At 30.9% G+C, this 14237-nt stretch overlaps 1 protein-coding gene across 1 annotated transcript; it reads right to left on the reverse strand.

Annotated features, from left to right (window-relative positions):
• Positions 1-209: 209 nt before the first annotated feature.
• Positions 210-1784, reverse strand: LOC124847672 (dof zinc finger protein DOF5.4-like). Its single transcript, XM_047325218.2, has one exon. It carries the CDS (start codon positions 1466-1468, stop codon positions 506-508), a length of 963 nt encoding a protein of 320 aa, XP_047181174.1. The 5' UTR covers positions 1469-1784; the 3' UTR covers positions 210-505.
• Between the last annotated feature and the right edge of the window lie 12453 nt (positions 1785-14237).

The following is a 14237-nucleotide window of genomic DNA, read 5'->3' on the forward strand; positions in this document are numbered from 1 at the left end:
TGTGACCTCTCTCTACCATCCCATCCCTTCTTCTCTTCATCATTCCGCTGTAGCAAACACCTCCGTGGCCTTAAATCAGGCCATGATTATCGTCATTATCAACATGCATCGTGACGTGGCACATTATACACAAAGTGTTATGCGTCCTTTTCAAATTCATAGCCATTAATAGTGCGGATGAAATACCATCCCAAACACGCCATAACAACTTTACAATCTCCAATTATATATTTAAACACCATTCCTGTGTTTATCTATCCATCATCCCATGTTCATACATCATACATCAAAACCATAAATAAAAATCCACAATAAAAGAAACTAACATCGTCTTTGTTAGTTGCACATGCACATGATGACTCTCATAATCACCCTCCAAAAACAACTAAAACAAAAATTTACATATGCTAATTAATTAATTCTAACTTCCTTCCACAGTTTTTTTTTCTTTCTTTGCTTTTTCTTCTCAAGATACAAAAAACAAAAAGAAATTTCTTCAGTGCTCTCAAGGAAGGTGAAAGAGAGAGGGATTATCTTGATCGGACCAATGACTGTGGCTCCAGTACGGTTGATCAACGGTGTTAGGGAGATCAAACAAACCTTGATCCGCACCGGCTTGCCAATCCAACGACCCAAACCCTCCATGATGACCACCCTTCTGCGCCGACGAAGAAAACTCCAGCGGCGCCGTCAGATCGAGAAACGACGCCGTACCGAACTCCTCATGATTCTGCTGTTGCTCTCTACCGCCCGCCACTTGCACCTGATCATTATTATTCCCCTGCGGATGAGTAACGCCGAACCGAAACGTCGTCGCATCGAGGATGTTGCTGTTGCTGTTGCCGTTGTTATTACTGCAATTCCCAAACCCAAACCCCAATGCTTCGTTATTTGAAGCAATGAGGCTGCTGAAGCTCCCTATCTCAGAGAAAACGCCACCGCCCTCCAAAGATGGGTTATTAGCGTTAGCGAACAGCTTCGACTCGCGGACGTTGTCCAGGAACAAAGCGCTGCTAGACAAAGTTTTCGATGTCGGCGCCGACATCGCCTCCGTGACGGTTAGGGTGGAGCTTTCGCTGCTGGAGTGGGAGTTCGAGTTGCGCTCCGGCTCCGCAGCCGACGGCGTCGTGGACGCGGTTGCCGGAGCGATCTGCGAGGAAGGGGAAGGATTGTTGTTGTTGTTATTGCTGCTATCGTTGGTGTTGTTGGCGGTAGTTTTGGGTTTGTTGGAGCGTTTGGACTTGCGGCAACCACCGCCGACGGGGACATTGCGAAGGACGCCGCCTTTGGTCCAGTAGCGGCGGCAGTTCTTGCAGAAATGGCGTGGCTGGGAGAGGTTGTAGTTGTTGTAGTAGCAGAACTTGGTGTTGAGTGAGTCACAGCGTGGACACTTTAGCGGCTGGTGGTGGTGCTGGTGGTGCTGTCTGAGCCTGCGGTCACCGCCGCAGATGGAATGTATATCCTGCATTTCCGGCCAGAAATGGAAGGTGAAAATTTGGAAGGATAGTTGTTTGCGGTGTGTGGAAGAAAGAAAGAAAGAGAGAAGAGTTTGTTTCTCTGGTGTGTCTGAGAGTGTACTATGTTTTGGGAGAAGTGTCAGTTTGTTGAAGAAGGTATGGGGAATAGTGTGAAGGAGAAGAAGCGAAAGAAAGAGTCTTTGGGACTGACAAATATCCCTGCAGACCACTGCACTGCTCGTCTCGTATCGCTATCTTCCATTTTTCTAATATTTTTCAGGGCAATTGACCGAAACGACCTTGCCCACAGCTGGCCCACCACACACCATGCCAAAATACTAATATGTCCCTCCTATAACAAAAATCTTAAAACAAACCTTCACTCAAATATTTATATTAATATTATCAAATTTTGGGATTGTTCATATATTAATTTAATAATTTAATCTTAATTTAAATGGTATCAAATAGTATATAAAATTATTTGAAGAATAAATAAATAAACTATATTTAAGTATAATAGAGGTTGAGATTGAAACAATTTGAAGATATTTTAAATCAATTTAAATTGTTCAATTCAATATTTCGTATTAATCAACTCAAAACTTATAAATTACTTTACATCTTCAATTAGCTACAAGTTCGTTTCTTTATTAGTAGTAGAAGGTGCGCACTGTTTTTTCTTTTTTTTTTTATGTTTTTCTCTCTTTTTCTTCTTCAACTTGTGTTTTGATATTTATTAAGAGATATTGATACTTTCTTATATTGAAAATAGTTTTTTTTTTAATCTTGGAAATTTACTGACCAAAAAAGATAAGATTTATATTTTAGTGATTTGTAAAATCTATTACATTATGTATTCTTAAGTACTGAGTTCTTTCTCTTCTTTTCAAAATTTCTATATTTATTTTTTTAGTCTTTTTCAACTTAATTTTATGTTTTCTTGACTTTCTAAACAAAGTTGTCATGTTAACGAAAGTGATGTATTTTAATACCTTAGGTTGTTAATTATTGTTCAAGGACTACAAAATCCTGATGTTTATCCTTTTTCTGTCAATTTTCTTTCTACATAACAAGATCATCTTTGCCCATCATTGTTGTTTACTCTCTGAAACATCCTAAATATTTCATACTATTGTATGAGGTGTTCTTTCCTAACTACCTCAACACCTTTTGTTGCCTTATAAATCATTTCCAAAACATCTAATATCTCTTTGACATTCTTACATATTAACACTACAAAACTTTTATCAAGGCCAATTATATGTTATTTGTATAATATCATATTGAGTTTGTATATTTTTTTCTATATTCCAAATGAATAAAACTTTTACAACATGCATATTTTCAATTATCTAAAAAGGTAAAAAAATGTGATTAACAATAACATTCAATACTCTTTTCTCAACTGACTTAATAAAGATTTTTATGCTAACTTTTTTGAAGAATAATTTTCTCAATAATACATAGACGATCTATTAATAAATGCACCTTCATCAAAAAGTTTGGTTTTAACTAAAGATTCTAAGATCTTTTTCTTTTTGAAAAAATTGTTAAAACAAGCTTTAAGGTCATTTGTAAATAAAGGAGGTTGTTTAATAACATATTCAAAGAAAATATCTCAAAACACTTTATTCAAGAATTAAGATTCTCACGTAAATAAACAAGGTCCGTTAGTAGTATTGGTAGCGATAAAAATATTTCATGCAAGATTTTTAGAATGATTAAAATAAACTGATTCAACATCAAATATCAATTAACTCAACTTTAGAGTGATTATTCTCCTATCTTAAAATTACCTAAATTATAATCATATTTCACATGTGAAACATACAATCACACTTAAAGAAAGATAATGCACTTATAATTCTTTAAAAAAATCTTCTAAATAATTACAAACAATTGTTTATTCTACTGTACAATAGGATCTGGCATCACTCTCTCGTCCACTAAGGTCGACTTCTCTGACCGTCCATCAGACTGTCCATCCATGTGTACCGTACAGTAAGATTTGGCATCACACCGTCGTTCATCAGGTCGTCCACCTAAACCGACTATCCTGGTCACCCACCAGGTCGTCCACCCAGACCGTTCACCCAGGCCATCTACCAATGTGTATCGTACAGTAGGATCCGACATCATCCTGTCGTCCACCTAGGCCGTCCACCCAAATCGTCCATCTAGACCATCCTCCTTCAAGATCAAGCTCATCCTTTTCAAGTTCCTTTATGTTAGGGCGAACAACGTGACTGATCGGGTATAACATGGTCAAATTATCAACAATAATGACTTATTAAGCTCTTAATGCATATTAGGGTGTTATTGGACTGTCATTAGGCCGACAAAAGACAAAGACACTTCCTAACTACTATAAATAAAGATTATAGATATGAATTTAAATCATCATGCACATAATATGTATTACTGATTATGTTAACCGATCGGTCATATTACTAACTTGAACGTCATGATGCTTTTAATAGGTATTCGTCGACATAATTTAGAGAAAAAATAGCAAGAATAAATAATGTAATTTGGATTAAGGAAAATTATTACGGTTATATTCCATCTTTAGAATAGTTTAAAGTACTTTGAGTTATAACCTCAAAAATGTTTCGGATATGACATTATAATTGTACATGATGATTTTTAAAAGAATGTATTATAGTGTGAATGCATCCTTTTATTTCGTAGTATATCTTCAACTTGTATGTGCGAGTAAATCAGTTATATTTATTGTAAATCAATTCGATTAAAATTTATTTTACTTTCTAGATTTTTTAAGTTTTAATTGGCTACCACATTGAACTAAATTTAATATAGGTTTAATAGCCAATTTAGTCCTTACTTTGGTTGAAAAATCTCAATTTAGTCCCTCGTTATAAAAGTGTTTTACATTAGTCCTAACTTTTAAAATAGTGGGTCAGATTGGTCCCTTTCGTTAAATATAAGTTAACGAAATTAATGGATGATGATGTGACACAGCTTAAAGCTGATGTGTTAGATTGGTCCCTCGTTAGCTTTAAGTTGTGTCACATCATCATCCATTAATTTTGTTAACTTATATTTAACAGAAAGGACCAATCTGACCCACTATTTTAAAAGTTAGGACTAATTCAAAACACTTTTATAACGAGGGACTAAATTGAGATTTTTCAACCAAAGTGGGGACTAAATTGGCTATTAAACCTTTAATATACTAAGATCAATTTAGATAAGTTGAAAAGTTTTGGGCTTACATCTTATCATTATAAACTAAAAAATATTTTACTAAATTTAAATGCGTCGAAATACTATTTAAAACATAAGAAGAAATAAATAATAGTTTTCGAATTTAATATTTATATTCATCTGAACAGTTAAAAATGAATAATTTTAATATTTGATTCTTTTTTATACATTTGTTTTGGCATGGAAACAAAATGTGCAGTTGGTGAGTTGAAGAGGGAATGAGAGCAGGTGGAGAGAGGTGAACCTCATGAAATCTGCTGTCGAGTTGTCGGCCACGCTCTTCAACACACAATATTAAAATGTTTTATTTTTATTTTTTTTGTTGTTTTATCCAGATTATAAATAAATAGATAAATTATACAAATAAAAACTAATAGCAAATATTTTATCTTAATAGACAGAAATAATAAAAATATGAAGATTCTTTCTATGCCTAAAATATAGAGTTTAATAGGGACTTTTTTATGTGTTGTTCAAAACGTATTCACAAGGTGCAATTGACTCTAGAATTCAATAGATATAAATTATCAATGTATCTTGTATTCAGTATTAATCAATAATTATAAGTATTTTAATATGATTTTGAGAATCAATAAATTTATCGTAATAATAAATTGTTATTGTTGTAAAACTAATATATATTATTTGTAATATGTGAAATAATAATTAATAGATAATTTGAAGAAAATATTTTATAATAATTAAAAAATTAACCATAAAAAATATTTTTATGACATTTATACATAATCTCATCAACATAAAGTATGTATAAAAACATAAATTCAATACAATAACATTACATTCCTATCATATAATTGTTTGAACGAGTTATTTTTACTTAAGTAATTTTTTCAACACAAACAAAATAGCACCTATTTCACTTAAGTAACAAGTTTGTTTTTAATATGAAAGAATTCATATTTAATCATCTATATTAAAATATTATTTTATTAATAAAAAAATTTACATGTTATTCAAGTTACTTTTAAATTAATAACTTTTGTAACAATTTTTTTATCAAAATGTTTCAATTAAGAAAAGTAAAAAAAAAATGGTTATTCAATTTTTAATTAAAATATTTGAAGACTTATCAATATTAATTAACACATGGGCGCATTTTCTTGGGTAGTTATTTTGGGCAGAATTTAAGTTTATTGGAAAAAAATGAATAACTTTCATGATTATTTAAATTAGTTACAATTCCACCTTAATGTTTTTTTATAGATATCTTATTTATGTATTATGTAATTGCTTCAACATAAGTGGTATCATTTCAACTTAGTGTGTATATTGTATATAGAGAAAATGTATTTATATAGAACGGGATAAAATAGCTATTGTGATATAGAGTTTTTCTTTGTAAAAATATATGATATTCTTAAAACATTTGATTATGAAATTAAAAAATCTATAAAATTTAAAAACATATTTTTGTTGTGATTTTTAATAAACGTTAACTATTAATTTTTATCACTATATTACGTTATCATAGGTTAAACCTCTTAATTGTCCCTATTTTTGTGGGTTCTTCTCAATTCGATCCTCGTTTAATTAGAATACTCAATTTAGTCCTAAAAAATGCTAATTTAAGTCAATTGGGCCCTGTCATTAAATTTGACTTAACGGGATTAAGTTTTTTTATGAGGTGGAAGGTTGACGTGGCAAGTTTTTTAAACATGGCATTAACATAGCTCTATGTGGAATTTAAAAACATTTTAACATTTTGATTAAAAAATTTTAAAAAAGTCATCTTTCATTGCAATGAAGCACTACCCAAAAATCTTCTTCCTTGTCCATCACCCAGACCCTAAATTCAGCAATAGCTTTCATTCCACCATCTGTAATTCCTGTACATTACACAACAATAATCATCATCAGAGAACCCAATCGCGCCTCAAAACCATCATCATCTTCCTCGTGCACCATCAACCTGCAATCAAGTAATCACAAAATCAAAATCGTGACTCTATCATGTTCGCTTTAATTCTTCTCCTTCCATCCAGCACTGCGAGGGCAAATCGCCACCATGGCCAACGTAACCAGCGCTCAAGCTCTTCTCGCCGCAACCCAACTCATCATCATCTATTTTCTTCTTCGTTAAACCATTTGAAACCTGTAAAATTCCAAATTAGTTATTTTCCCAACCAGCTCTGTTTCCCCAAAATTCGGTCATGGAGTGTCGATCTCCAAGAGGAGTTTTGTTCCAGAACACGTAAATTGAACTCAAAATTCTTAAAATAAATGGATTTTTTCTGCTTCTCACACAACGTTGCTTTTAAACTCCTGCAAAGCCAACGTGTAAATATTCTTGATTTTGGCATGAACAGGTAGAAATGCATTCAACCCAAACGCGGAAACAGGAATTGCTTCCTTTTTTTCCTTCTTGATTTTTGTAAATATATGCTAAAAAGCCATTCTAAAACCCCCAAATCTGAAATCACATTCGTTTATGAAAAAGACAAAGATTCTTGATACATAATCACAAATCTGAAAATCCCCAAATTAGCCACGAACCCTAAACCGCGCTAGACACAAAACGTGAGATTTTCTAATCTCCATGGAACCTACGAAACACCTTTAACTCCAATCTCGAACCTAATTTGATTTTACTAAACCCTAATCTGGTGGTGCTTAATTTCATGAAAACCAAATTTCGTGATGAACATCAGTTGTTAGGGTTGAAGGTGATGAAAGGTAAAGTTGAAGATAATGAACTCTAATTTGTGTTTTAATTTTCATAATTTTTTTAATTATATATTCCCGTATATAGCGTTGAGAATGCCACGTTTAAAAAAATTTGTGACTGAACTTCACCAAAAACTTAACCATGTTAAGTCAATTTAACACTAATGGTCCAATTGACTCAAATTAGCATTTTTTTAAGATTAAATTGAAAATTCTAATAAAATGATGATCGAACTGGAAAAACCCACAAAAATAGAAACAACTAAAGGGGTTTAACCTATTTTATAATAAAACATATTATTAATATTTTAATAAGTATATTTAAAACATTTTGTTAATATATTCTTTGGTTAGCTGTATGCTTTGAAAAAAATATTTCCGTAAGATAAGAATTTACTTTTTTACAATTTAAGTCTATGTGAGACAACATATATTTTTTCTGGACAAATAAGTTTTCATTTTCTATTAATTTCATAAGTAATATTAAAATTATTTATTTACTTTTAAATAAAATAAACATGCATTAAAATTTTGTATAATGTTTCATTTATTAATAAAATAATAATATATTGTAACATCTTATTTAATAGTTAAATTTATTAAATAAAATATTATATAATTAATAATAAAAAATAGAAAAAATCAGCACTAAATTATAGTATGAGAGTTATTCAAAAGTATAACAATAATTCGTATAATATATGTATGATTATGTACAACTTAAGAAATTAAAACTTAACCAAATAAAAACTACTTAAAGTCTTTCACATGAGCTAATAACTAGGATAATGAAATCTATGAACTAGATAGCTGATAAAGATGATAATTGTAAATAGAAAAAGAAAACAAATTAACACACACAAAAAAGATGAGCTAATTTGTAAAAAAGAAAACTATACATATCAAGTAAACAAATTTGTTATAATACCTAACAATTCAAACAATCACAGAGTAATAAAACATGTAATTAACTACTCTTATAACTCAATTATCGATACATGTATTAATATTAGATTCACTTGAGACATGCACTTGTGGTGATTTCTATTGTTCTACAGAGTAATTGTTAATGAGTTTCACTTTACCACACACAATGTTATTCACATTCATGTCATTAGCTAGGAAAAACCCACCTACTAGGTCCTTTTGCTACTTTTACCATCCATTATACTCTATATGAGTGTGAATGATTATTGGAGTATCATGATATTTCCTTACTTGAATTCATACATCAATGTATACACTAAAAAAACATAACAATAGGATTTTCTTCTTTAAATTTCCTTGAATTTCCATCATCATATACATTAATATCATCTCTTTGAAAGCATAATACTCATAATTTAAAAGTCATAACCCATGAAACATGAAATTTAGCAAAACCAGAAAATACCGCACAAAATGGCACTTAGCAGTAGTGAAGGGGCGCCCAACGATAGCATCACAAAGATTCACTATCTTTGGAGTGCCCAGTAGCCTAGGCTGGCGCCCAACGCTGGCGACCCCTAAAGCCCTCTATCATGAGGGTGCCCAACAATGCGACTTAGCGCCTAGCACTAGAGGCCATTGAAACCCTCTGGAATCAACTTGTCCAACGATATTCTCTACCTCTGCCTCCCAATGCCCTAGCATGAAAATAGTCCTTAACTTGAAATTTTAAATTGATGCTCAATGCCTTTCAGCATAGCCTAACGCGATGACAACAGGTTCTTGTATATCATATCTTCAACTTGCTCAATTGCTTAATTTGGCACCTTTATTCTCTTCCTTCTCAAATCCATCTTAAAACAGTATATTGTTTGTACCAAATTGACAAATTGTTCAAGTAGAACTCTCCAATTATACACCCAAAATTCACAATTGAGCTTTAACACACTTGATTTCTCAACTATCTCATAACATCACATTTAAGCATACATTTAATGCAAATACAATAACAAAATCAACAAGCAGAAATCATTACTATTCCAAACAAGCAACAATTTTTAGTTCCAATTTATAGTTTACCAAAACACAACCAAAATTAGAATAAAATCACAACACGTAGAAGTTATAATTAGATTTCCTCACCTATAAAAGGTGTTCTTAAGCTCACCCACGCTCTTCCTTAGCTTACGAAACCTCTTTCTACATATGCAAGAAATATAAAATCAATGATCCAAGCATAAGACGAATTTGTCATGAAATGATAAGTTTGGGATAAAAAAGGACCACATGCAATCAAAAAAACAAACTAGGAAGATTGAAAACCCAACTTTAAAAATGGATAGAGTTGGAACTTACTGTATGCACAATTTTAATCGATGAGTTTCATAATGTTCTTTGTCGATGATTGTAAAAACAACATCTGATCAAGAAGATGAGATTAAGGTGAGTTCTCAAAGAGAGAAGATTGAGGTTTTAGAGAATTTTTTTTTTAAAGATATGAAAACTGTGTTTATATTTTCTAAAGGTGATTGTTTTTGTTTTTAGACAGAGGAGTCTTAGATATACTCTATTAAATTTTGTTTTAAAGCTTTTTTATCACCTCGTTCAAGCTCTAAAATTGTGTTTGGTTTTGTCGATGTATTGTATCTGCAGATGGATTTACGGGTGAGTTACTTATTTGTTACTAAGCATTTGAAGATGACTGCAGATGATGATTTGCGAGAAAAGACGGGATTTTCATCTTTAATATTGAGGAGATCTAAGGTGATTTATTATTTATGCAAAATGAGAAGATCATGTTGTCCTCACATATGCATGGGTTTTGGGAAGAAGAAAAAAAGTGGAGGAATTAATTTTGTCCGTCATGGAATTAATTATGTAGGAAGAAAAATGCTTGAATCCATTTCGAAAGACTAAAATCGATTTTAGATACATTTTCAAAAGACTATAATCAATTTTGTGTCACTAAAATCGATTCTGGATAAATAAAAATGTTTTTGAGACAATAAAATCAATTATGGTGATGTTGTAATTGATTCCAAGTACATTTGTGATGACATGAAATCAATTGTGTTGGTTGTAGAATTCACTATGGATGATTTAAAAATACTAAAATTGATTTTAAAGAGAGAGATAATTGATTCTCTTCTTTTCCAAAATTGATTATCCTCTATTATCCTCTCATGATATTGTGCTAGTTCTCTAAATTAGGTTATATGTGATATAATAAGAGAGAAAATCAATTATATTTTTATGTAATAGATTGCCTTTCCTTATACGTGCACACACATTTTTTTTATTGATAACAATATATAATGATAATAATAATAATTATTTAATTTTAAATTACAAACTTCATCAAATATATATATATATATATATATATATATATATATATTACATATTAATAGTTATTATGATTATAATATTTTTTTAATTTTAAATAAAAATTTCAATTTTATTTTAACATAATTTTTAATATTTATATTTTTCTTTATATCATATTTATTTTTAAGTGCAAATAATAATTATCTAATTTTATCTATTAAAACATTTTTTTTAATTTATTGTACTCATCACATCATATATAAATTTTCATAAATTTTATTTTCAAATATTTTCATTTATTCTTTTAAGTTATTTAATCCAAACAACATCGCAATTTTATCTCTCAAATCATCTTTCCAATTTAAACACTAGTTATTACTTAAATTTCTATACCGTCACTTCTTATCACCTTACTTCATCAATAATATATTTTCTTTCATTAACAACTATCGTATAATTAATACACAACTATTTTATTGAAGATAACACTAATTACTTTTTGTTTTACATACATTAACTTTAACATCAACGATTTAACAGAAGCTGAGTAATTATTATTTCAAAATTCGAATTTTATATAGTTTTACAAAACTAAAATATTATATTAGGTTTTATATAATGCAATGATTAAACAAAAATTCATTTAAAATTTTAGTTGTGATAAAATGTTAATCCTCGGTAAATGTGGTAGGTCTGCAGAAGTTGCCACGTGGGATGCCAGCACAGCTAAATGTACGACTCCGTAACTGCTCCCTTTGTCCGTTTCTTCTACCCATTTTTCCATATCATTTTCTCCGTACATAATCATCTTCCATAACATTTTCATGGACCAGCATTTCTATGAAGGGAATTTACGGGACACACAAATAATAATAAAATTGAAACAATTTTTATATTGATAAGATATTATCTCTTTTGAATCAAATTTTCAAAAATTTATTTTTAATATTATTTTAAAAAAAATTTAAGATAAAAGCATTTTATGTTAATATAAATTTATATTTGTTTCTTTATTTGATGTCAGATTTGTTTGTAACTAACAATTATACCATTATTTCATAGTGATTGGTGAACTTTTTCCTGAAAAAAAAAACTCCTTGATTTTGTTTACCCAATTAAACTCATCCTCTTCGCCATTAGAATTTGTTCTTTTTTAAGGCTCAAACACTTATTTAATGACACAATTTATTATAAACTTTTATAATTTAATTTTTAGAAATCAAATATTGAAGATATTTAGGGATTTTCTTTCATCAAAATACTTGTCGGAATTTGATTTTCAGGACATCATATTCTAAACTGATTTAACTCTTGAATAAAGTGAAGTAAATTTATAATTTTCCAAATAAAGAATAATTTCTTTAAATATTAAGTAGTAAAAAATTAATTTTTCATAAAATTTAGAAAGGTATGTATTTTAAAAATAAAAATTTAAAAGGTGATTATAATAAGAAATAATATTTTAAAAATAATAAGTAAATATTAATCGATGAGATATAAAAGTAAAAATGTAAATAACTTTTAAAAAATTTGTAACCTCGAATGAAAATATTGATTCAATAATAAAGTAAATTTTGTTTATATTGTGTTATTATATTTAGAACATATAAAAATGTGGACAGATAAAATTTATATTAATACTGAAAGATTCAAATATATAATTTGAAAAATATTGCAAATATATACCATTTAATAATGGTGTAACATCCCAAAAATACAATAATAACCATATAATAGAATAATCATATTAATAATAATCCAGATCAGTCTTACACTAGAGTCGAGCGTACGCTCATGGCCGAACGACCTTACAGAAGGAGTTACAAATTTAAGCCGTACAAGATAAACAAACCTGACCGAACGATTTACAAAAGAAAATACCGAACGGCCATTCTTAACAAAAGGGTAGGTGATCGAACGACCACCTTACTATAACTAAACTATTGACCGAACGTCCTACTCTTCGGTCTTGACTTCAATTTCTTCCAAATTTTCTTCTTCCAGCGCCTCTTCCAGCCGCTCGTCTCCTTCTGCTCACATCCACACGGATGATCATTGCAATGACAAGGACGGACGTACAAAACCAGACACGACAGGAAACACAAGGTAAGCTTATGTAATTTAATTCATGCATAAACATACATTTCAAATAATCCAACAGCAAATAAATTTCAACGTACGTATCATACAAAGCCTATCACTAGACTGACTGTCCGGACTGTATGAAATCTGTGTAGCTACAGGCGTTCGTGCACCCGGGTGATGTAGTAACTGGGATACACTCAACAGTTGCCACCCGAGGTTAGCCCTATCTGTCCAAAGTACCCCTAAGGACTAGGACCCACTGTCGTTCCCACACATGGCCTGCCCTCCTCTACGTGAAGACGAGTACCCACGGAACATCAGGATGAACCGCCAGCATTAGCGTTCCCACATTCATACTTTACAAATTCAATATTCAACATAAGTCGTTCCTCCCCGGAATGCTCGTTTATAATTCCAACATATTTCATCCATATCATATTCTCCTCATCTTCCATTATCAATCATCTTAGTTTCATCTTTCATTATCAATCATTTCAATTTCCTCTTTGTTCAAAGATTTATAAAGACACCAGATACCGAACGTTCAATCCTCACTCAGAACGAGGACAAACACTTGGAGAATGAACCGACCGTTAATTACCAAGTCAATCAATTATATGAACTGACTCGTGATAGCTATAACCGAACGCTGAAAAGGCCTCGCCAAGTGTTACGACTCTAGGCCGGAACCAATCGATACAGACATATCAAGACATTTCAGTAATGATACTTAGAAGAATTTACATAAAGAAACCGAACGCTTATGAATATTTAGCTTAGTTGAATTTACATCAAGAAATCCGAATGCCAGTCAATGACCGAGCATGGTAGAGAAGAAAATTCTATTGAAGTTAGACGAACGCTATTTTTCATCAATATAGATTATATAAGAAACGAGTACAAACGCTTGGTGTAAGACCGAACACTACTCAATACGAGCGCTTGGTGTAAGACCGAGCACTACTCAGTACGAGCGCTTGGTGTAAGACCGAGCACTAATAAACTTATAATAAAATGCTTAATAAATATAATAAGATACTATCGAAGTAGTGTTTACGAACAACAAAATATACCGTTACATATAGAAATTTAGTTTATCACAGGATATCCAGATACAACTGTGCTTGGCCGAACGCTCAAGCATAGTATTACCACACGAGAACGCTCGTCCTCAACTAGGATTCTCTCCAAATGAAAGAATCCCATTTCAACTATATTTACCAGAAGAACCGAACGGTCGAAGGCCGTTCAGTAATGAACGTACACTTTCATATGAGAAATTTCATACTCAGAATTCATTTATATCTGTCTCATTTCTTAACATATAGTTTCATAACTTTATACATTCATATTATAATCGACTTTCATACTTCATACAATCCATATCATATAAGTTTCATATATTTCATACATTATACATAACTCAGCCATATTTCATTTCCACTCATTAAATTAACGAACGTTCATTCAATCCAATCATATCAACCATCATGCATCAAAATCATTCAGTCAAATAACGAACGT

Source organism: Vigna umbellata, chromosome 2 (assembly GCF_029865625.1).
Source record: "Vigna umbellata cultivar VRB3 chromosome 2, Vumbellata_1.0, whole genome shotgun sequence".
Classification (NCBI taxonomy): Eukaryota; Viridiplantae; Streptophyta; class Magnoliopsida; order Fabales; family Fabaceae; genus Vigna; species Vigna umbellata.